Here is a 24,034-nt window from a genome sequence, read left to right as displayed (position 1 = left end):
AATGTTCTTCCTTTTGACTTCCATTCCATAAGTCTGAAAAATGGCTGTTTATTCATGACAACAACTGAAATACTTCCCAAATTTGTATAACACTTTATCTACCCACCAAATCTACTCCTAAGACATGCTCTATGACATTGATTGTTTACACTGACATCAAATATAGGAAGTGCTCACACTGATGTGACTCAGTTGTGTTTTTTAGAATAATTTTATCAATCGGAAAGAAAAGAATATTTATCAGCCATTTAATTTTTACTGTACTTACTTTATTTTTATAGATCAAGCTGATTGTTTGTGCATACCGAACTCACCGATGCTTGATGTCATTTCCTGCTCAAAAACTGAAGAGTGAGATTATTCAGTGATTAAAAAACTGGTGCTTTCAAACTTTAAAAAACAAATAGAGCAACTATTCAAAGGTCATGTAATATATATGAGAGTATTATTGTTACTGCCAAATTATTTATGTTATCTATTTTTCACTACCTGTAAGGAAACTAATATATTATATGCAGGAAAGCAGCCTCATTCGTTTTAAAAATAACCTAGTTTACTTATAAAAGTTACCTTGTTTACCTAGGAAAAGGAACCATATTTATTTTTAAATGAATTTGCTTACAAAACTGAAAAGTCTCATTTATTTTAGAAATTATCAGTTTGTTTTATATTGGAAAGATATCTTGTTTTGTTTGTATTCTGTATTTTCAATTTTATTTCTGAAAAATGACAAGTGTATGAAGAGTGTTTTTAAAAAATATGAACTCGTCTACACTTTTAGGCTTAATTCCAAGAAGTTCTGAGAATGTTTAATTTTTCAACAAGTGTAGCATTTTGTAAAACAAATATTTTAAATTTTAAAAGGGTATTATTTGCTGGTACAGACTATGAACGACACAGCTGAAAGATATAACATAAAAGCAGCATATACAAATGTATGCTTTTAACATAATCCAATTAAAAAAAAAAAAAAAAAAAAAAAAAAAAAACATGAATGTGTTTTTATGATTAAATAAATTAAAGGAACTTAAAAATATCTGCTTATCCAAAGAAAAAAAAAAGAGTATATTTTAAGATTAAATATTTTATAACAAACTACTTATTAAAATATCTTTTATGCTATAAAAATGTAATTTCCTGTCCTGTATAATACCTTGGATTTTTTACAAATTTAGGAATTTAAGCATTGTAAGCAGTATAAAATTTTTACATATGAAAGTTTTATGAGGGATAAAGAGTATTTTTTATTATATTTCTGAAGGTAGCAAGCTTAATATATTCAAATTAACACAGGTTTTATATATAATATCTGTCAAAAACATATTTTCATAATATCAGTGTTGATTACAAAAGCTTATATTATCTCTTAATGTGTTATTTAAAGCCAGTGCCAGCAATAAAACAGTAGGAGGTCTATATGTTAAAAATTATTCTTGCATGTTTTCTTTTTCAAAAACTAAATTAATGAAGCAAGGTGGATTAAAAAAAAAAAAAAAAAACTCTGTTTTCTTTATATTAGAATTCTCAAGAACTAGGAAGTAAAAATATAATGTAATATCTTTTTTTTTTTTTTTTTTTACTTGATTCTTTTAAAAGGTAAAATAATTTGTTAGTTTCCTTACTTGTAATCTATGCATTGTAAATTTTCATTAAAAATTCTGATGTTCTCACATCTCAAAATGTTCTAACTGTGATATGTGCTCCTTTTTTTATTCAGATGTGAGCACCTATACAATTCATTTTCATCTGAATTTTAACTATCAATGTTGCATCAGCATGTCTCTATACTGCCATTGTTTCCATTAAATAAATATGAGAATATGTTTTTTCTCTTCATCTGTCATTAGCTCTTAAGCTATATATGTTCTAGATTACATGTGGATAAGTTAATTGATGTTATATGGATGTTATTTTGGCAGTTTTAATCAAGACTTAGCATATACTAATGCTTAGCTGCACTTAAATAGTAGTATGTGTATTGCTCTTGATAGAGAAAACAAAATATTATGCAATTTTATCCATATGAGCTATATTATTTATTCTTTTGCAAATATTTCTGTATTAACTTCCTTTTTAAGTTGTGTGCACATATATTAAAGTTTTCTTACAAAATAATAGGAATAAAAGAAAACTTTTTATTTTTAATTTTAAGTTGAACATTAATTTATCTTTGATTTTAGATAAAATGCTATATGCATTTTGAGATGGAATCAAACACGAATTTTAATTCATGTTGAAGAGAGACCTTCATATAATCTTTTGAAATACATATGCTATTTAGATTCAAAGGCATAGGTTATTTAAATTTTACTCCAAAAATTTTGAATAAAAATATTATTTATAAATTTAGTTATAGCACATGTAACTTGAAAAAAATTTGACAGTTTTAATTGACTGAAATTTAAATTTAAAATGTCTGAAAATACATAGCGTATAGACGAGGTTAAACCATTTTGTATTCATTAAGCAGATTATCAAAAAAAAAAAAAAAAAAAAGACCTGAAATTAATTAGTTTTTCATTTAAGAAAAGTAACTGAAGAGAGAGAAATATTTTGATCGCACGAAGAATTTGAGTAGGAGTGATTTTGTCAAAAAAAAATTTAATTTCATCACGAAGTTCTAGAAATAAAATAAAATAAAATACAGGACTTTATTAAAAGTTACTCTAGAATGTATGTTAAGTTTATGGTTTTAAGATTTTAACTTTTTACAATACCTTACAACTTGTTTGTATTATATCACCCCCCCTTTTTTTTTCATTTGATTATGCTGTATTTTCAGAATTTATATAAAGCTTTCAAGACTGTTAAACATCACCTAGTTTTTATGTCTTGATCTCCTATACATGTTCCACATTTTCTCAGCTTTTTCCTGTTGTGAAATGAAGCCTGTTTTGTTTTCTCTTACAATTCCATTTCAGTTTTAAAATGAGTTTGACAATCAACTTCTGATTTACCAGAGTAACATCAGAAATGACGGTTTAATTTTAGGATAATTGAAAAATTACGAAAAGAGGAACAACCCACATTATAATTATCAGGAAAAGACAATTTACCTAAGTTTTCAATCAGTTTAATCTAGAGGCTAAGTTTATTAATTATATAAATTAAATTAGTATTAAATATATTTTATCTTTATGAACATTTAGCTTTATCTGAATTCTGTAAATTAAATCAGCATTCAAAACAACATTTAACTCTGTCCATATTTTTTCCTCATTTCATAAGGCACCTGCTGTTTATTTTTGTTTACATTGCTGTTTTATTTTGATGGAAATTAAGATTAAAAAGAAGAATAATTGCTATACACTTGATTTATTTTAAAGATTGTGTGATGAATTATTTAGCAATTTTATGTATTATGGATTATATACACACAGCTCTCCTAATTCTACCTTAAGCATTCTTATATACATTTATAATTACAAAAAAAAAATTGTATATGTGCACGCAACGGTTGGATATGCTAAAGATGCTAAGCTCTTTGGAATACTATCGGGAACAGTGAAAACATACTTAATTTTCCTTTATCAGTTTGTTCTTTCTGAATTTTCCTCAAAGTAGAGTTCAAACCCATCATAAACTGTTTTTGAATGTGATATTTCTTCTACGTTTTGTGTTCGTATTTCATTGTTTTTATTAATATTTCTACCTCACTTTTTGTTAATAAAAATGTCTTTGTTCTGTATGGGTGTGTATATAATATGTGAACACATTTATAAAAACTGCCAGTTGATTCAATAGAATTTGGTGTTCTTTCATTACTGAATGTTATTGAAATTTCCACTAAAAAATCAAATTACGTTTTGAACATGTAATGATTGTAAATTCAAAAAAGTGAAGTTTAATATTAGTTGTATATATTAATATATTAAAAAATACTAATAATAAAAATGTTGATTGTTGTATGCATGCAAAAGTTTAATTGTTGTAAACTTGAGCTGCTATGCACTTACTGCTTTGTTATAACTTCTGTGTATTTTATTTTAAAATATATTTATTTTTTTTATATAATTATTGCTAACAGTGTGGCTACATTACTTATGCAGGTTGCAATAATTATTTATATATTTTTATTTCAAATCTTTTATTGTAGATGTTTAAAAATTTTTTATTTCAAACTAAAGCTGTTAAGAAGTTATTTAGAAATTTAAAACTTAGCATCATTGTTTGTATTACTGAAAATTAGAGGTCATGTGAATTAAACATGAAGTTATGGTAAAGTCTATTTATAAAAACTTATTTATAGAGGTTTATTTATTGGCTGCTTGAAATTTAACTACATTTTAATCCTTGTTCTTTGTTAGAATGATGTATGTAGAATAAATTTATATAGATGTTAACATTGATTGAATATTCAGAAATGATACTTAGTCATCATATTCTATATGTTCACATGTATAATGCAGAAACAAAGGAATTACTTTTTAAAATCCGGTGCCCTGACTTTTTATATATTATATATGTTTATGGCTGTTAAAAATAAATGTGTACTAGAATTAGTGCAAATGAATAAAACCATATAGAAAGTCTTTCTAGTGAACCAAAAAAGTTCTCACATTCAAAAGAGTAAGCAATACAAATTTGTCTAAGTTCTAAATGATTTAATAGTAAAGAAATTATTTATGAATCATTGAATAAAAATAATGGCCATTACCAAAAACTGGTAAGATAAATATGATTTGTAAAGGTATATTTCCAAAAATCTTTTATCCATTTTGGGTTTGTAATTTGTCAAGCAGTAAATATAAGAATTAATGAATGATAGATAGAATTAATTATCTGACCTATGAAGCTAACATTCATTAATTTGAGTAGAGGGAAAGGGATATAGAGAAAAGTGTTAAAAAGCATATAGGGAAAAGAACCATATTTAGGACCAAACTATTAATTAACTCCAACTGAAATAATTATTAAATTTTATTGAATTACAAGCTTTCAAAAGATTGCAAAAAGAATTAAATACCTAAATTGATTTTATAAGGAGGCCTTTGTTTCTGCATATTTGTTTTGAAATTTTTTTATTGATTACTTATTTAAAATACATGCTATATATTCTGGAGTGCAGTATTTTGTAACTAATCTGATATATAAATATTTCAGATAACACATTAAACAAACTAACATATAATCTGTAAAAATTACATGGAGTAATTAAATGAAAAATAATACATTATATTTTTTTTCCTTGTTTAACTGACAAATTGCCATTTGCTGCAATTTTATTTGTTTACTTAAAAACATAGTACAGCACAAAGTCCGTAATCAAACATCCATTATCCGGAATATCTATAATTCGGACCTCAAAACCACAAACTTACGCATACGCATAAAGCGTTTACGCATGTGCATTCAATGCGCGCATCCGCTACGCATGCGCGTAAAGCCAGTAAAGCGTTTACACATGCGCACTGCCGATAGTGAAGAAAGTGACAGAGAGGTTTTTGAAAACGAAAAAATTTCGATTGACAAGTTAGTCGGTATTCTCGACACAGCAATTACAGGATTTGAACAGTGGAACTTTGTAACTGAACAAGAAATTATGTCTGTTTATAGAAAAGAGAATTAAAGAGAAAGTATTAGCACAAAAAACGAAGCAACTTAAACAACTTACATTGAAAGAAATGTTTAATAAAGTAAACAAATAAATATTAAACTTTTTTTTGTAAATTTTGATACCCTTTAGATAGTAATTGCTCTTTATTTCATAAATTACGGTTTCATATTTTTAATTGTATAATTTCTGCATGCCATCTTACCAGATTTAAATTGATAATCTATAATCTGAAAATACGCAATAGGAGCAAGACAAAATTTAGTGAAACAACTTGGCTTTCATTGCCAATCTTATGATACATAGCCAATAATGTATAACGGGCGCTATTAAGCTAGGCTAAAATTATCTTTACTAATTCTAAGGCATTTCAGTTAATGTAGCAGACTGCACTGCTCCCTAGTCTTCTAATTTGATCCAGCTTATTATTTCTTGCAAACTGTTATTATTATGGCAATTTTATACAAACTAAGCTTGAACTTTCGATTATGTCGAAAAGAGTTTCCAATTCTGGAGCTGCCAAAGGATCTACAATCTGCCTCAAAATTATGCGAGGAGTATGGCATTGGAAAGTCAGCTCTATATGACATAAGAAAAAATAAAAAGGAACTTTTTGAATTTTTTGTGGAAGCAACTTAAAGAACTTAAATTGAAAGAAATGTTTAATAAAGTAAACAAATAAATATTAAGCTTTTTTTGGTAAATTTTGATATCCTTTAGATCATAATTGCTCTTTATTTCATAAATTATGGTTTCATATTTTTAATTGTATAATTTCTGCATGTCATCTTACCAGATTTAAATTGATAATCTATAATCCGGAATCGCCAGAGTCCGGATTACGGACTTTGTACCTTACAATTACATTTAATTAATATTTTCATTTATGTTACATTTGTTTCTTTCTGCTAAATTATCTCCTATGGAAAATAGTCTATTATTAAACTGCTTTTGAACAAAATGATGAAATACATTTACAGCTCAAAATTCAGTATATTCTTAAAATTGATGATTAAACAAAATCAAGGTTTTTGCATTAGGTATGGAATTAATTACTCAGAAAATATATAGAGTTCTTGAAATATAGTAAACAATTTTCCTCTTCTAGCAAGTATTAAGCACTATCATTGCTGATGTCAGTAAGTTCTTTTTTGCTTTATTTCTCATCTGCTGAATATGTATTCAAATACAGTAATAGTATCACAGTACTGTTGATAATTATGCACTCAATTTTTTAATAGGCACTCTAAATATTAAATACATAAAAAAATATTTATTACCTTAGGCATAACATGTATTTAAAGTTAATTTTTATCCACTAGACATTATTTAATCAGTATAATGATCTTGTTATACATTTAATACAAGTTTAAATAAAAACAATAGCTGCTGCTTATAATTTAAACCCATAAATACAATTTAAATTTGCTTGTTATTTAGACCTCTGAATTAGTGACTATTAATGAAATATGTAACACTGTTTATATATTTCAAAATTTGTTGTAAATTTCACACATAAATATTTTTATAAGTTTTAAAAATGTTTGTATTCTGCATATATCAAAAATGTAAAACTTACTTAAATAAATCAACCATTTGTTAAGCATATATCCTATATATAAAAATTTGGGACTTTTCTGTATGACAATGTTTTTTACATATAGAAAAGTACTTGGAAATATAATCCTGAAAATGGATTGCATCTGAGATTTCCAAATCACATATTATTAGCTTTAAAGTGAGAGTTTAGTTAAAGCTTGGTATTTTCCTAGATTTAACACACCTCTTCAGCAAAAAATTTATCATATGCAATAATTATGTATGACATATAATAAGACTATTTAATGAAATTTTTTCAAATATATTATAAACTTTCTAGTAAAATTGTTGCAAAATATTGCAGAAAGCATTTTAAATTTGCTTGTGTACTCTTGAGTTTTCTTTCTTTTTTTTTTTTTTAATACTAAACTGATTATGTTGGTAATGATTGATACAAAACTTTTTGTACAAGTAGTCCTTTAATTTATAATACTTCTAATCTGACATTAGTGGACTGTTTTTTGAATAATATCAATACATTTAAATCTGCTGATTATAAGGTATAAATTGAAGCAATTTTTTTTTTAAACTTAAGCACTGGTTTTATTTAGATCGCTGTCCATGCTTTTGTCCGAGAATTTTTTATTGATATGTAAAAGGTCAGTTTGGTCTTTTTTTATGACTCTAATGTATACTATAAGCATGGTTGAAACACTAGCATTAAGATTAAGAACATGGAATCTTAAATAAGAGCCCTAAATATATATATATATATTCAGAAATATTGAAGGTTTAATTTCAAAACACATTTCTAAAAATGCATTATTTATATGTATTGTGATGACAGAATCATTTCTCGAAGTTTTGGAACACCAAATATAATTGCAGGAAATGAAAATTTTGATCTAAAATGGAGATAACTCCAGATAAAAATTTCTGATCCCTTATGTCTCTTAGAAATGGATTTGCCATCTCTTCTCATCAATTATATTTAATGTAGATTTTTTTTTTTTCATGTCCTAAAAGCAAAGTTTTCCAAAATTAAAAAAATAGCTTTCATTTATCTTGAAACCAGAAAACTAATGAATTTGAGAGTGCATTGAATAAGGCAGAAACTAAGCCATGAAAATCCTTTAAAAATATAGTGACTAACTACACAAACAAAGGATAAATATTTATAAAAAAGTATTTAATGAGCTTTTGAAAAATTAAAGTAATGAGGCGTAACATTAATATGTTAAGCTTCTTTTACCTGAGCCAATGTTTAATTTTTTCGAGAGACTTTCAATAAATGATCAGCCGATCATAGTCAGTGAGTGACTAATGACCGACTGACAAAGTGTTACCATTCCACAAAACATAAGATTGTAAAATTACCTTTCAGATTTAATTAGTCCAAAATTTCTTAAAACTTTTCAGTTTAAAAGCAAAAATGTTCTCAATTTAAATTATTTTTTGATATATGTAATTTACAATAATTAAATATTAAAAAATATATTTAATTTATAATGCATATACATTTATATAATTTTAAACATTTGTGGCAATAATTAAAGATGTTTCTAATGTGACATGTAATATCTACCTTGGTGCAGAATTATTTAGTTTTCATAATATGTGAAATGTTTTATAATCTCCATCAACAAAATTAAATTTTAACTGTATTCATACACAAGTTAATAATAAATAAGTCTGTATTTATTAGAAAATTAATTTTTAAGCATTTCATAAATAAACACAAAGCTATGTTGATACCTATACTATTGACTTTTGGGGAAAATTACAGTAAATATGTTTATATTTGCAATTACTAGAATAATTTAATAATTGGTATTTCAATAAATGTTAAATTTATTTGTACACTTTCAGAATGTTAAGTACTTTTTTTTACTTCATATTTAATCTAAAATATTAAAAATGCCTTATTTTTAGGGCTTTCTAAGGCACTAAAATATATCAAGCCAAATTACCTGTACTGACATACCTCCAGTACATTCTGTAGAAAATATTACTGATGTTTAACCTATCCATCTTTAAAAATAGCCCTTATTCTGTAGTAGTGAATAAAGTGCATATCCAAAAATAATCTGCAAGTCTGGGGCAACAGGAAAATTTTGCATAAATTTTCTGGATGTGAATTAGATTTAGAAAATATCTGAAGTTTCATAATTAATGCACACTTCGAGCTTAATATTCCATTAATAGTTAGGCATATTTAACTTATATAAAGAATTTTTATTTTTCATTATATAAGTTTGACTTTAATTATAAGGACTACTTGTGCATAAATCACAAAAACCATTTCTATCATTTTTATATGTATAATTCATATACTGAAATATTAAAATGTATACATTAAACTACTGAGTAAAACTTTGTTCTTTAGTTATCAATGTGATGTCAAAAAACTGCCATTTAAAATTTTTTCTGCATCATCCTTTTTGCATTGCATAACAAAATTTTGTTTGTGTAATAATTTGAATTTAAATGAGTTTTAACTTTAACTGCCTAATTGATATCTATCATTCTTTCAAAAAGTTAGAAAGATAGGCATAATCACTTATTCAAAATGTTTTCTTAATTTGTGTTATTTATAACCTGCATTATACCCATTCTTTGCATGGGGGAAAAAAAAAAAAAAAAAAAAGGCACTTCTGTGGATATTTTCAATACATATAAAGCACTGCAAATGTAAACGAAGAAACTACTATACCTGAATGAAGAGAAATTTTACATATGCATAGTAATGCAGTAAGCAATATCATGTACTAACTAAAATTGTAGAAAATCTCCCAAGAACTAAAATAAATAGGTGACAATTTTAAGTTGGTTTGAAACATGGATTTTCCAATGTTGGAATTTAAAACTGACATATGACATAATTATCAGATCCAATGTCCTAATGTTGGGAGAACATGAAGTCCATAAAACCTAGAAATTTGGAACTTAATTTAGGTGTAGCATAATAGGTGCAGGCACATTAGCAATTAAAAATTCTTCTACATGTCACTAGAATGAAGATATAAAATTAAAAAAGCTACAAAATTTAGGAATTTGAAACACTGCTATTTCATTTGTGATATACATGGATATTGCATGCTTTGCTATAAAATGATCATTTTCTTTAATTTTAAGCCATGGTATAGTTGATTGCTGAAATTTTTGACTTCTCAATGCATAGCATATTAATTGGTTATGTATTACTGCAGAAAATCAATAAATTATATTACAGGTTTGAAATTCATTACACTTGGAACTCTGATGTATATGATGAAACAAAGACTGAAGATTTCAGTTATTAAGAGCAGATATTAAGTGTAGTGTTTCAATTATTAAGTGTATATGCAAAAAATCAATTTAAAAAATTAAATTTCATTTTTTCAAAATGCTCGTTGAACCTAACAAGTGAAAAATCTGTTGCTAGCTATTGCTCAGCATTTCAATCTCTACGCCACTCAATATACAAACTATTATTGATACATTAGATTTAATTAAAAGACAAAGTTGCTTAATTTACATGATATCTTATTAAGGCAAGTGTACAGATAACCTTTGCGCTTTGCCTTAGTCAATTAACCAACCTATAAAGCATTTAAAACTGAGTGTTTTTCAGTGCCAAATCTTCTATTTATAGAAATGTTTTGAATGAGTAAAAGTGTTATGAATTTAATCAAAATGCTTTATATACATAATTTTTGTGAGCTTTCATATATTAAATATTTAATGCAAATTTAACTACAAAGTGAAATTGTGATTAGGATGGTGCAGTGTGCTCAGTTTTCTAGTCAGTATACGTTTCCTAAAACTTTATTTTGTAGCTCACTGGAATTTTCTTTTATAAAAATAAATGTATTATGAGAATTATTTGAATTTTATATTTATTTAGAAAAATTCTGCTTTGTTAAACTTATAAAAAATTCATTATTTGATTATTTTTTTATTAATATATTAAATTCAGGACAGAATAGTGTGTACTAAATATTGTGAAAGTATAAATGGAACTGCTCAATATTAAAACTTCGACATGTTTATTTAAATCTTATTACATGATAGGAAACTTTCTGCTGAAACAAAAAATTAATATTTACAACAATCCTTGTCGTTTCAAATCTTCATATGTTTTTTTGTTTACAACATTTCCTTGAGTATCTTCATACTCCTCCTAAAAACAAAATAGTAAAAATTAAATGTATAACAAAATTTTAATTAAAAATGCATAAAAGATTTAATTTAAAATAGTTTTTAAAAATTATTTTTTAAAACAAATATGTATTGGTATACCTCATTACTAGGCAAAAACCTCTCCTTTTGCTTTTGTTCTTTCAGCTTTTGCCACACTGAAATAAAATTTAAAAAATGTAATACAAATGCATAAAATAAATTCATATCGAGTAAATTTTTGTTCATTTTGCAAAGTGATTTTTTGTTGTTGTTTTGCAGGAGAGAATTTAATTTTTTGAATTTTGAAACATGTCATCAAATACCTGAACAATGTAGATGAACATAAGAAATATATGTAATCCAAGAGATACTATGAGATTAAGTTGATACATAATATGAATTTATTTTTAATATTAGCAATTACTACAAAATTTAATGATGCATAATTATAACAAAATTTATATTGAATGATATTAAATGTAATTTAGTTAAAAATGGATGGACCTAATATACTATAAACATAAATAACTGCTATTTTTTATGCATCTTAATGTTAGATGCACGTTGTATGTAGCATCTATAGTGCTTTCAATTTTCTAGGCTTCATAACCTTTTGTTGTTTTAACTTTTTATTTATTAAAACAACAACAAAACTATAGCAAGAACATATAATGTTCACTAATAAGAACAACAAGGTATTCACTACTGCTTAGCCTGCGTTTTGCACCAACTTTTGGTTGCCCTGTCTCTTTTTGCCTGTGGTTTCCTTACAGTTTGTGCTATCATCTATTCTTCATATTTGCTATACTATTTCTCCAACAAAAACTATTTGGCAATAATGTTAATACTACAGTATTTCTAAAATTTAGATAAATTCTACAATTCATGCATTTTTATAGATAATCATCACAAAAGATAAATATGTAATGAAGACATTCCCCAAGAAACTATTATTTTTTTTAAAATCATTATACATAGTGGCTCCCAAAGTGGGATTCAAAAAAAGAAAAAGAAAAAAAATTTTTTTTTTTTTTTTTTTTTTTATTTTTTATTTATACTTACAAATATATATGAAATAATTGGAATGTTAACAGCATGCAATTATGCAATGTAATAGTTGTCAGAAGTTGTTTTGATTGCAACATTTTTACATTCTTGCCAACAAAGACTTCCAAACCAACACAGATGTAATTTTAACATATAATCTAGTGTAGCAAGCACACCATTCTTGAACATTTTACATTTTTGAAAATGTTGCTATTAAAAAAAAAGCAGTAATATAGCTAGCAAGATAAACTGAGAGCGAGTGTCATGTGTTCAAGATGCTTTTGTTTTGGTTCACAATTTTTCCAATGGTTGTTAAAAGTTTCGATTCCAAAATCTGAAAAGTTACTGGCTGAAGCAGTATGCAAGTTATGAAGCATCATTAGCATTATGTAAAAATCATACAACAGGGATTAATTTTGAAATAACACAGTTTAGAGCAATTTATTATAAGCAATTACTATTTTATAAGAAAAAGAGGAACTACTCGAATTAAAATAGAGAGACTATTGCAAACTAAAATTAGAAATTTGATTTAAATATTTTTCCTATAGTAATCATTAACTATTTTAACACATTATTTTTAGACTTTTCCTTTCTTTTCCTCTTCTCCCGTTATAACAACTACATGCAAGTGTACTAAAATAAATTGTAATTTAAATAGGAGGGTTGTAATAATGTTAAATGTTTGGCAGACACAGATTTAAATAATTCTAAAACCATAGCACCTTAAAGAATAAATGAATTTCATATATCTACTGCTGTTCTTGTAAAAATCAGAATGAAATAAAAAATCTTGACCCTGTCTTATTTGCATTTCTTGAAAAATGAGTGATTCAAATGCAATATTATTATACTGGGTAAAATTTGTAAGATAATTTATGTTGACTTCGATTTTTGAGCTGTTGTAGACAGGCATGCTAATTTCAAAACTGTAAAAACAGTTTTCTTCTACCATGTCAACTTTTTTTCTCTTCTGTGAATGTGACCACTCTTCACGGCATCAAGCATGGTTCATAGGAAGTACTACTGCTCTCCTCTCGGCTGACATAAACCCTCCAACTGACGGTGAGTATATATTTGTCTAGATAAGTTCAGTTATGCCTGAGATACTGTAGTGAGACATAGTGTGTCACTCTGATATAGTGAAGTGCATTCCAATATGAAGTCTGAGTTCTTGTATTTAGCTTTATATATATATATATATATACACATATATATGAACTGAAACTTTTCCTTATGTCTGCTTCTGCTAGTTTGTGTTACAAGTGCTTAAACAGCCTCAATCTGTTTTGTTATATATGTGGCAGTTTTATCATTTTCAAAGGAAAAATATCAGTATATTTGCCAGGCAAGCCTATTTTAAAGTGAAAATTGGTGATCAAGATAAATCATAGGCCTTTCACAAAGTATGCAAGCAGGGTGTTAAGAGTTTATGGATGTGGATTAACAGGTATATATCAAATGGACAACAGGTATATATCAAATGGAATTTTAGCAAGGGAACACTTGCTAAAATTCCATTTGATATATACCTGTTATCTGGCAATAGCCCAAAGATATCCCAAGCGATAGTTATTTTTGTATAGTGAAAAACGACAGGATATAACAAGAAAAACAAATCTAAATAGAATAGCTTAGTTTACCATCAGCTATATGCTCAATGCCTCACTCAGCTGAACTCCCAGTGCATGTTTTCAAAGAATTACCTTCTTTGGAAAAACAGGAATACAATTCTGGTAAATATCGAATATTGACCTTAGCAATAAATATTTTGAAATTGAAGATGATTCCATTCATAAGGGATTTCAACAGCACAAGATGAATGATTTGGCATGATAATTGGAACTATCCAAATAAACTTAAAGCTGTTAGCATCAAGACTGCATCAGAAAAGCTTGCTTGAAAAAGGAGCTAAGGTATCCGACATTAGATCAAGAAAAAGTATTTTTGTGCAGTGCTGTCTAAGTGATGATGGATTTGTGTATTGTTATAATGTACATGGTTTAATGCAGGAGTCGGCAACCTTTTCTTCACCGAAAGCATAAAATAAAATTTCAAATTCATACAGGGCACTACCCATTCAAGTTTTATAATCAAACTTTAAACATGATATTGCAAATTCATTTTGTTTAAAAGATATAGCTTTAATTAATTAAATAACAAATATTTATAATTTATACTCTTTAAATAAAAAATTTTTGATATGTCAAAAATTTGCAATTTGTCTGTTAACTTATTATAATCGACAATGAAATTTGAGTTGTATGCTCTTAAACAATTACCTAAGTGTGAATCAGTAAATTTTGAATGGTACTTTGATTTCAAATAAGTCATGTCTGAAAACAACGTCTCGTAGTTGTTACAAGTACTTGAGCAATAAGAATTAATCTTTAGCACACATGACTTTAAAATAGGATACTGATTTCTGTTTACCAAGCTCTAAAATATCTTATTAGTTTCATAAGATTTTAAAATAACATCATTTTTCAAGCTTACTATTTCTAAGTTCCCATATTGTTAAAACGAAAATAGTTAAAAACTGTAGCCATGTTTCTTCATTCTTAAAGGGATTTACAAAGAATTTTAAAGAAAGTCAACAAATCTAGAATCAAATTTAGTTTGCAATGCAGATACCATTTGAAGATGTGAGTCTGTATTAATATTATGCTGTTTCAGACTTTCTGCCATTTCTTTTTGGTACTGGGGGAAAAACTGTTAACGATTTTCTTATGAGATGAGACCTATACAATTTTAACATTGACTTGAAACTATTGACAGCTGATCATATCAGCAGCGTGACTATTCCTGCCCTGTAATTTAAAATTTAGCTCATTACATTTCAAACAGGTTTTTCTTTGGAATGCTAAAACTTTTATTTGTGGCAATAAATTGGTAATCACTCAAGCATATTTCATTTGTTCGGCCAACAAACCCCTCAGAGTGCAAAAGAAGATTGGTACATTGTGTATCTTCATCATTTTCCGAAAACAGTTTAAATAGTTTTATGTTGCAATCCATTTGTCTTCATTATTGAATTGATTACTTTTGTAAGAACAGCGATTAGCTGCCCAACTGGTACAGTGGTTAGCGTTGCTAACTGCAGTGCCAAAGGGCCCAGATTCGAATCCCGAAGAAGGCACAGATGTTTGTAAATGTATAGTGTCGGTGCGGCATGGTGGCACTCTGACAAGCTGAAAGTCCTTCCGTGTGGTTTGGAAGGGGAGAGGGGTGGGTGACCCTTGAACCCATCCCTCCCTTGGTGCTCTCCATCAAAATTAGGGGGGGGCTGAGCTAAACTGTCACCTGTAAGGTGCTCAAGGCTGTTGCAAATGACAGGCACATCTTATATTTCTTGCAATGAGGAATTTCATTGAGTTGACAGATGTTACTGTCAGACAACTGGGCATAAGTAACAACAACACAACAGCGATTACATCTTGGAATTCAAAGATTTTTGCACACAATGATTGCTGGTGTATAATGCAGTGATATGCAATAAATTTTGGAAAAAAGTATCTTGTTGGCATACAGCCCCAATGAATCCAATATTCTTCCCTGTCATGGCTTGCGCACCACCAGTTGATATTGAAGATAGATAAGTTCTCAATCGATATTTAACATCAATCAAAACCGTTTTTATTGCACTAAATAAATCCCTTTCTCATGTGCCCTCTTTAAGTGCTAGCATTTTTAGAAACTTTTCATTTATAGTACAATCATCAAAGGCCATCTTGACACTTACTGCCTGTTGTGCTGTATTTGTTATATCTTGATTCATTGAAATGTATGGGAAAAAATACACATTTGTTAGTATCTTTTATCAATTGAATTTCTAAGTGGCCTATCATTGTTAATTCTCCTTGTAACAATTTTACCTGACTACTGCATAACATTAATGGGCGAAACATTTAAAAAAAAATTTTAAATACTCAAAAAGTATGTCTGTAGATTCCAACATTGCTTCTTTTATTAATGCTCCATTTGTATATGCCCCCCTTTTTTTTTTCCTCAGCAAGTATATGCAAAACTTCAATGGATGTTCAGCAACAATCGCATCAATTACAGTTGTTGTCTTTTATGTTCCAATGATCTGAATGAAGTACATTGTTATGTACTAATTGTTTCTTATTTTCAAGTTATACATTATTTGCTTCTTAATTCAGTTTGTCAGTAATTGAAGTTTATTTATTTTTGCTTTTGGTTAAAGTAATGGCTGTAAGTTTTGTAAGCTGTAGCTTGGTTAAGTTTGGAAGCTTTAATTTTTTTTTTTTTTTTTTTTTTTTTTTTTTTAATCTTTAAATGTGAAGTTGTTTAACTTTAATTTTGTTTAGAACTTAAATTTACTTTGGTTTTATTTTTGTACTGATAGTTTTGACTTTTAAAATTTAAAGTTTCGTTTGTTACACAAATTGGTGTGTTAATTTATTAAGTTTGTTTAAAGTTTACCCTTCTGAATGGTAAAGTTTTATGAATCAATATTTTCTGACTCTGGTGGTAAGATGTTGAAAAGATGCAATTTTTTTAAGAAATGATTTACTCAAAAGTGTATCCTAAATTTCAGCTACACACCTTATTAGTATTATTAATTAAGGTTTTGTAATCAGCTTGTGTGTTTGTTAGATTTTTTTTTTTTTTTTTAAGTAAATTTAATTATATTTTGTCTATTTTTTTAACTGTGGTTAATTTTGGAAAACTAAAAATAGGTCTCGAGTTTGATTCTGTGTTAAAGAGACTTTATTTTCAAGTATTATCTCAATTTAAAAATAGAAATTCTCAATTTAATTAATTGAAATTTATATACTTTTGTATAGAAAATTTGTGTCTTTCTGGTGGAATTATAGGTTTTCGCCTAGTTTAATTGCTTGAGAAGTTATTCATAATTATACATATATTTTTAGCAGAAATGGCGCAGATTTCCCGACTTCAAATTGCTCACTTTGAAACACAGTTTTTAAGCTTCCAGAGTTGGTTTTAGACAGGTGATGAATGTTTCCTCCCACCCATTTTCGGAAGGGGAATTCTCCCATGAAAAGGGTTATTTGCCTTGGCATATTTTTCGGCATGTAAATTTAAAAGGTTGAATTGTTATTAGAAAAAATTTTGATCTTGGTGTGGTTGCAGATTTTTTTCATCTCCTTTGAGGAATTTTTAGGAACGTGGAAGTTTTTCGATTTAAAACGCTAGCACACTCGTTAGAGAAGAGAAATTGTGACACAAACTTCTGGGCCAGCTGACTGTAAAAGACGAGAAAATGTTGCAACGAATTTTTTTCGCTCTCATCGGTTTCCAATCTAATTAAACTCCAGCTTTTGGAGTTAAACATTGAAGGAGATTTTTTTCCGCAAGCCGCTTCATCAGATGCTTGTGATAGAGCTAACTACCGGCTCAAATTTCTGTCACTATTTTAAGCCCTTAAGGCACACATTAATTTCTAATTTTCGGTCAAAAAAATCGCCTATTTTTTTCTTGCATAATCATATTCATGCATAATCATATATATGCATAACAGCCAGGGTTAGTTTCAAATCGAAATCTCGGTGGTGCAACGTTTGGTTGATTTATACTAATTTGATACCAATTCCTTGCTATATCCAAAATCTTGTTGTCATTATCTTCCGATTCACTTCCATCACTCAAGAAATCATCACTCTCATCGCTGAAACTGTCTGAAAAATTGGCATATTCAAAATTGTCATCGTCAGAGTCGCTCATTATCAGATAACTTTTTTTAAATTACAAAAACACTTAGTAATATAATTTGCAGTTAACTGCTTACTTTTATTATATTTACGTAATAAAAATGGATATATTGCCTTTTCCACACCAAACGACTACTTTATAGCAAAGAATTCCTAGCAAACTTATAGCTAATCATCAAAATGCGCCACGTGGTTTACACAAGAAAAATGCTGAATAGTGGTGCCATCTATGTCAAATAAGTTTAATTATAATCTAGCCTATTTATTTTTACTGGAACGGATCTCAGACAAGCATTAGAAATAAAATAACGCGAGATACAAGGGCGCCCGTGTGAGACACGGGCATGTGCAAATTTGCCGGAAACTTTCGCCCGTGTGAGACACGGGCAAATGCGTTAAGGGGTTAAAGAGAGCTCATCGTGAAGTCCAGTGGCCAGTTCGCCGAAACCACCAACACAGCCATAGTAGGCTTAATAACTCAGAAGGAAACACCGATAAACATCTTATGATTTCACCGTCAGAGCAACGGACACGCTACGGAATTGATTGTCATCATGGTCCGCGAGAAACCAGTTGCCGAATTTCAGCAGATCTAAGTATCCTGTTTTGGGGAAGGACCATACCAGAAGATGTCTATATATATATATATATATATATGAAATAGATATAATATATATACACACACACTATATTCATTTTGGTTGCCTCAATAGCAATTATGCAAATGATATTTATCTTACAGACAGTGTGAAATATACAATGCAGCAATTAATATTTATCTATAATTAATAACTTAAAGATGGCCAAAAAATGGGATCAGAATGTCATTTTGTATATTTAAAGCATAAGTTATCTCAAGCATGTGGAACATCCAAGAAGAAAATATAAAAGCCTTTAAATTTCTCTACTTCCATCAAGCATTTTGCAATTTTCTAACTAGTGACAACTATGAATATTTAGCTCCACTATGCTACATTTATAATTCAACAACAAAACTGTTAAACATTTTTAAAGATTGTATCATTTTGGAAAATAACAACTGAAGTAGCAGAAAGCAAGATAAGATGATACTTTGACTTATTTCATCTGAAATACCTCTTTTGTGTAAGTAAAAGTTTTAAAAGCATTATTATTTTTTGTACATTCTTACACTAAAATATTTATTGGATGATATTGATAAAAGATATCTTTATTATATGTGGCTTAAGTGTCTGTTTGTCGCCGATAATTTATTGGTTGCTTGTGTAACTTTACTAGCCAATGGAGTGAAGTTGCCATGTCATTCAAATAGTCCATATACACTGATACCATACGTGCAGTTATCATTGTTTTAATTAAATGATCATTGTATTTAAGAACATTTAAATATTTTTAATTAATACAATTGTTGCTTATTATGCATTTAACTATATTTAGATATGAATTACTTAGAAACTTGCAAATGTTGAGAAATTAAAGGAAGCGAAAGCAACTAACAAGTTGTGCATAGTACATCTCACCAGGTAGGTTTACCCAAACTCTTATGCTAAATATCCTTTCGTGTAAAGAGTTTAAAAATTTGCCCGATTTTATTCCGACATTGTATTTTAAACTGAATTTTCAGCTGAACGCATAATGAGCGTGTCAGGGGGAATGTGAACATTTGTTTGCATTAGCAATAATCTGTTTTTGAAATGGTTTACAACTGAACGCAAATTGAGCGTGTCAGGGGAAACATGAACATTTGTTTAATGATCTGTTTTTGAAATGGTTTACAACTGAACGCAAATCATTTTAATTATAATTTATAATATCTAGAACAGCGGTCATTTCATATGACCACTGGGGTTTCTAGTTTTTTATATTCTGAACAGATTGTTTCTATAATTTATATTATAAATGCACAATGTAATACATTATTTAGCAACACAATGAGATACTTTTGTAACTGTCTGATGTCCATTTACCAAGAGGGAATAACGATTACACAAATGTTAGCTTATGGCAAATTTTGATATAATGAATTACTTTTTTCTAAAATGCATTGATTTGTTTTTCACATACAATGAATAGCTTTTAAATTTGTCAAGCTAAAATTATGCATTACTGAAAATTTAAGAAACATTCTGTGTATCATAAATATTTAGAAATGTAATGTTACTTTAAAAGCAGTAATCAAAGAAAAAGCAAAATTCTAAATTTTAGTGCAGTACTCATAAATTTTTCTTCAAAACTACCCTAATGCAGTTTAATAAAACAGCTTAGATTAAAAAAAATCTCAATTAATTATATTCGTATAAAGCAAATTTAAAGATAATTAAAATTAAAATTTTAAATTATGAAATTTTAATTGCATACAAATAAATAATTAATTATTGCTGCAAACTAATTTACAATATCATTTAAATTCTGACAGTAAATTAAGTGCAAGTATCTAAAACCAAGAATAAAAATATAAAATTCCAAAAAATTAATCCTAAAAATTGTTTTTAAAAAAAAAAAAATTTAAGACTAAATTAATTTGCATTAGTGAATAATTGTTGAGCAGGCAGGAGACAGATCTTACCAAGGGGAAGTTGCCTCCAAACCTAACTTTTCAATTACTCAATTCATGTTTCATCATCCATATAGGCATGGGTTTAGTAATATTCAAAACCAAAAGTTTATCAAATGTATTGAATTACTAAAACATTTTAAAAAAAGGAATTTTGAGAAATTTAGAAAGTGAATTGACTACGAATCAAAATAATAATTAAATGTAAATTGCCAATGCAAAAAGAGTAGAAAACCAAAGTAATTTAGAAACCTTTGCCTATTTGAAAACTTCCCGACAGGAATTATGCATGTAAATCAAATATAAACTATATACAATCTATAAAAAATACATAAATAATACTAAAAAAGGTAAGTAAACAGTATACTACAAGAGTAAAACTTACATCCAAGAGCATCTTCAATCTGTGTAACATTTGCAAAATGTGCTGTGTTTGGTATACCTAAACAACGCATGCCATGAGCATGACGCCATTCCTATAAAGAAAAAATACAAATATAAATTAATGAAACAAAATCTAATTTGTAATATGGCTATTTAGAAAATTAAGACATTTTGAAAACATAAATATCAAAATTACTTCAGTTCATAATATGAATAATATATAAATAAAGAAGTAGAATTCTGATAATCTGCACAATTTAAGGCCAAGGGCACTGTAAATAATTGGATTTTGTGGATTGTGAGTAATTACTTCCAAATTTTGTTTTTATTTTGTTCTTTTAATTTTCACTCTAATTCTCTGAATTAGAATTCTACACTAACTTACTGAATTGTTTATACTTAGTTAACTAACTAGAAGATGCTCACACATTAAGAATTATGCAACATACAAGTAATTTTTAAATAAAAATTTTTAATTAATATATATATATATAAGATAATATCAGAATATGGGAAAAACATAGCAGATAAGAATTGATAAGGAGAATTTCATAAGAACACATATCCCTTTTTTTGGGGGGGGAAATGAAATATTCACTAGTAAAATTATTTTCCAACTAATTTTTATGCTTGAGTAAAAGGAGGGAAGAAAAAATAAAAAAAAAATAAATAAATAAATAAGGGAATGCTTTTAATGGGGTTTTTTTGCATTCTTCTTGCTACTGCCTAATTTGTATCTATTTATGTATATGCCTATGAATTAAGCTATTTAATTACAGCAGAGCAGGAATGACAAAAAAAAATTATGTTTGAGTTGGAAAATGACTCATTTTTATACACATAAACATCAGTCCAGCTTTCCAATATAAGAATCATTAATAATGGTCAATACAACCAATATTTATTTAAACTGCATTGCAAAATAGATAACATTACACAAAACACTAATTGTCTCAAAGAACTGCAATGCATATCTTAAAATTAATTCAAAACCTATGTGTTCTAATCTTTTGAACATGTTTACTCATGCTGTTACAGACTTCATCTGTCATGGGAAAAATATCCATTCATATAACAAAGTTTGAATCGAAAGATATTTTTTTAAAATATAGTTTATTCACTCCAATTTTATAATGTAAAATATTTTTACTATGGTTCTCATTAAACACTTATTTTGCTTAAACACATAAATTTAAACTTCAGAACATTTTCAAAACTAAACTTATTTCGCTAACTGCTATTTTTTTTAAATCCAAAGAAGGAAGTCAATGGGGGTTGCCAAAACGATTTCAATAAACCATTTACTGAATCATGGAATTTGAATATTGCCGTTCACACTTAACATTCTTTGCTTACTCAGGACTAAGTGAAGGCATTTACAGACACATGCAGTGGCTAGAGAAAGAGAACATGTGCTTGATTTTGCCAAATTTAAGTAGCTCATACTCAGACATCCTGACTATAAATGTCCCTGTTCACCATATAAAGTTACTTAGATTAAACATCTTATACCTTCTGAGAATCTAAATATTAGTTTACTTTGTTTCACTGTATTTACTGATTTTTCAGAAATCAACACTTTTGTGCCTGAACAGATCATCATACAGATTAATAAAAATGAGATGAAACAATAATTTAATAATAATAATAAATTTACGCAATTTCATCTATAATGAGTGCATTTCACTAACATTAGTTCTTACTTTTTTATCATCATCAACAATTCAACAAAGCATTATAAATATGAACACCCTTATAACAATTGATATATAAATCATGATCATAGCTTTCATTCTCATTATCGCAATCATCAAAATCTAAATCAAAATCAGTGTTATTAACATCAGCTGTAAAATATCTGATGTGGACAACACATGACTTCTTTGTACAGTCTATTATATATATATTTTACCTGCACTTTATTTAAACTTACTTCCTCGAATTTCATTACAGATATATTTCTTAATTCAATCAACTTAGTTCTCACTTTGTGGCAGGGCAAAATACACATAGTAGTTTCTGTATTTTACATTAAAAATTGTAAAATATAGAAAACCCCATAACACCAAATACAGGTTTTTTTTTTTCTTTTTTTTTTCTTTTCTTTTTTTTTTTTTTTTTTTTTTTTTTTTTTTTTTTTTTTACAATTAAAATCAGAGTATCTATGCAAAAACAAGAAATTTGACCAGTCGGCAAGAAGAAAATTTTTCACATTTAGTAAAAAGTCAATTAAATATTACTAATCTTCTTTAAAATATGTCCAAGTATTATAAGTGCAAATATTTAATGCTACTTCATAAATTTTACAAAACTCAACACAGCCTTATTGAAATTACACCACAAAATAAATAATGCATAGAACAGCAATTATCTTACAGAGCTTCAATACACATCTTACAAATAATTTTAAATTCATCTACTCAGATCTTTTGTGTTTGTAGTCAAAAGTTTGCTCATATTGTCACAATAGTACATTTTGCCAAATTTAAGAAGTTTACGTACAATACACATAGTGATCAGATAAGAATTTAATGCAGACTATATCTCTTAGATATGGCAACTTTGGTAACATAATGATTACTGAGCAATAGAAAATAATACAGAAATTGATTATGAAAAAAAAGCCTCCAAGTATATTCCCTACGGCAAGGCTCATCAAGTCACTCAACATATATACTGTGGTATCCCACCATCTTTTCAACTTGAATAAATCTAGACAGATATATGCTTAATATCTTTAGCACTAGGATATCATATTCTATACTTCATGGTCTCTTAGCTAATATATGAGGGTTGTAACATAGTCGCATATAAGAAATTACAGGAGTTTACATTCTTGTTAATTTCTCACATAACAGACAGCTGCAATATGAATTGATTTTAAGTAAGTGTTCTCTTGGTAGTAGATTCAAACTAATGATAGCAAATTTAAAATGAGCTGAATCATGGAAATTACTAAATCACAGAAAACTGGATTAAAGATGTACAACCTGCGCTATGAATCATACCAATAATGGTAATGATTTTATACTACTAATCATATGAAAATATTTGTGGTATAATTTCAGGCTGGTAGCATACCTCTATGAAATCAATGCATTTGAGTTAAACTGGTAC

At 27.6% G+C, this 24,034-nt stretch overlaps 2 protein-coding genes across 3 annotated transcripts in view; one reads left to right on the top strand and one right to left on the bottom strand.

Moving 5' to 3' along the window:
* LOC118196132 (uncharacterized) overlaps positions 1 to 13,103 on the top strand; it is a 54,664-nt gene extending 41,561 nt beyond the window's left edge. Inside the window, exon 10 of the mRNA XM_035367530.2 lies at positions 282 to 13,103. Coding sequence (XP_035223421.1) covers positions 282 to 368 — 87 coding nt within the window. The 3' untranslated portion in view covers positions 369 to 13,103. The remainder of the gene's footprint in view (positions 1 to 281) is intronic.
* Positions 11,099 to 24,034, bottom strand: part of noi (splicing factor 3a subunit 3 noi) — an 88,298-nt gene continuing 75,362 nt past the window's right edge. For both annotated transcript variants that reach the window (XM_085823510.1, XM_085823511.1), the window contains 3 exons: positions 20,919 to 21,009; positions 11,375 to 11,430; positions 11,099 to 11,255 (listed from right to left, as the gene is read on the bottom strand). In XM_085823510.1, coding sequence (XP_085679636.1) covers positions 11,178 to 11,255; positions 11,375 to 11,430; positions 20,919 to 21,009 — 225 coding nt within the window. In that variant the 3' untranslated portion in view covers positions 11,099 to 11,177. The remainder of the gene's footprint in view (positions 11,256 to 11,374; positions 11,431 to 20,918; positions 21,010 to 24,034) is intronic.

The sequence above is a fragment of the Stegodyphus dumicola genome, chromosome 9 (genome assembly GCF_044657685.1).
Source record: "Stegodyphus dumicola isolate Sdum_Otavi_A_Nest chromosome 9, ASM4465768v1".
Lineage (NCBI taxonomy): Eukaryota > Metazoa > Arthropoda > Arachnida > Araneae > Eresidae > Stegodyphus > Stegodyphus dumicola.
Note: the sequence above shows the minus strand (reverse complement) of the source record. Positions and strands in the feature narration are given on the sequence as shown.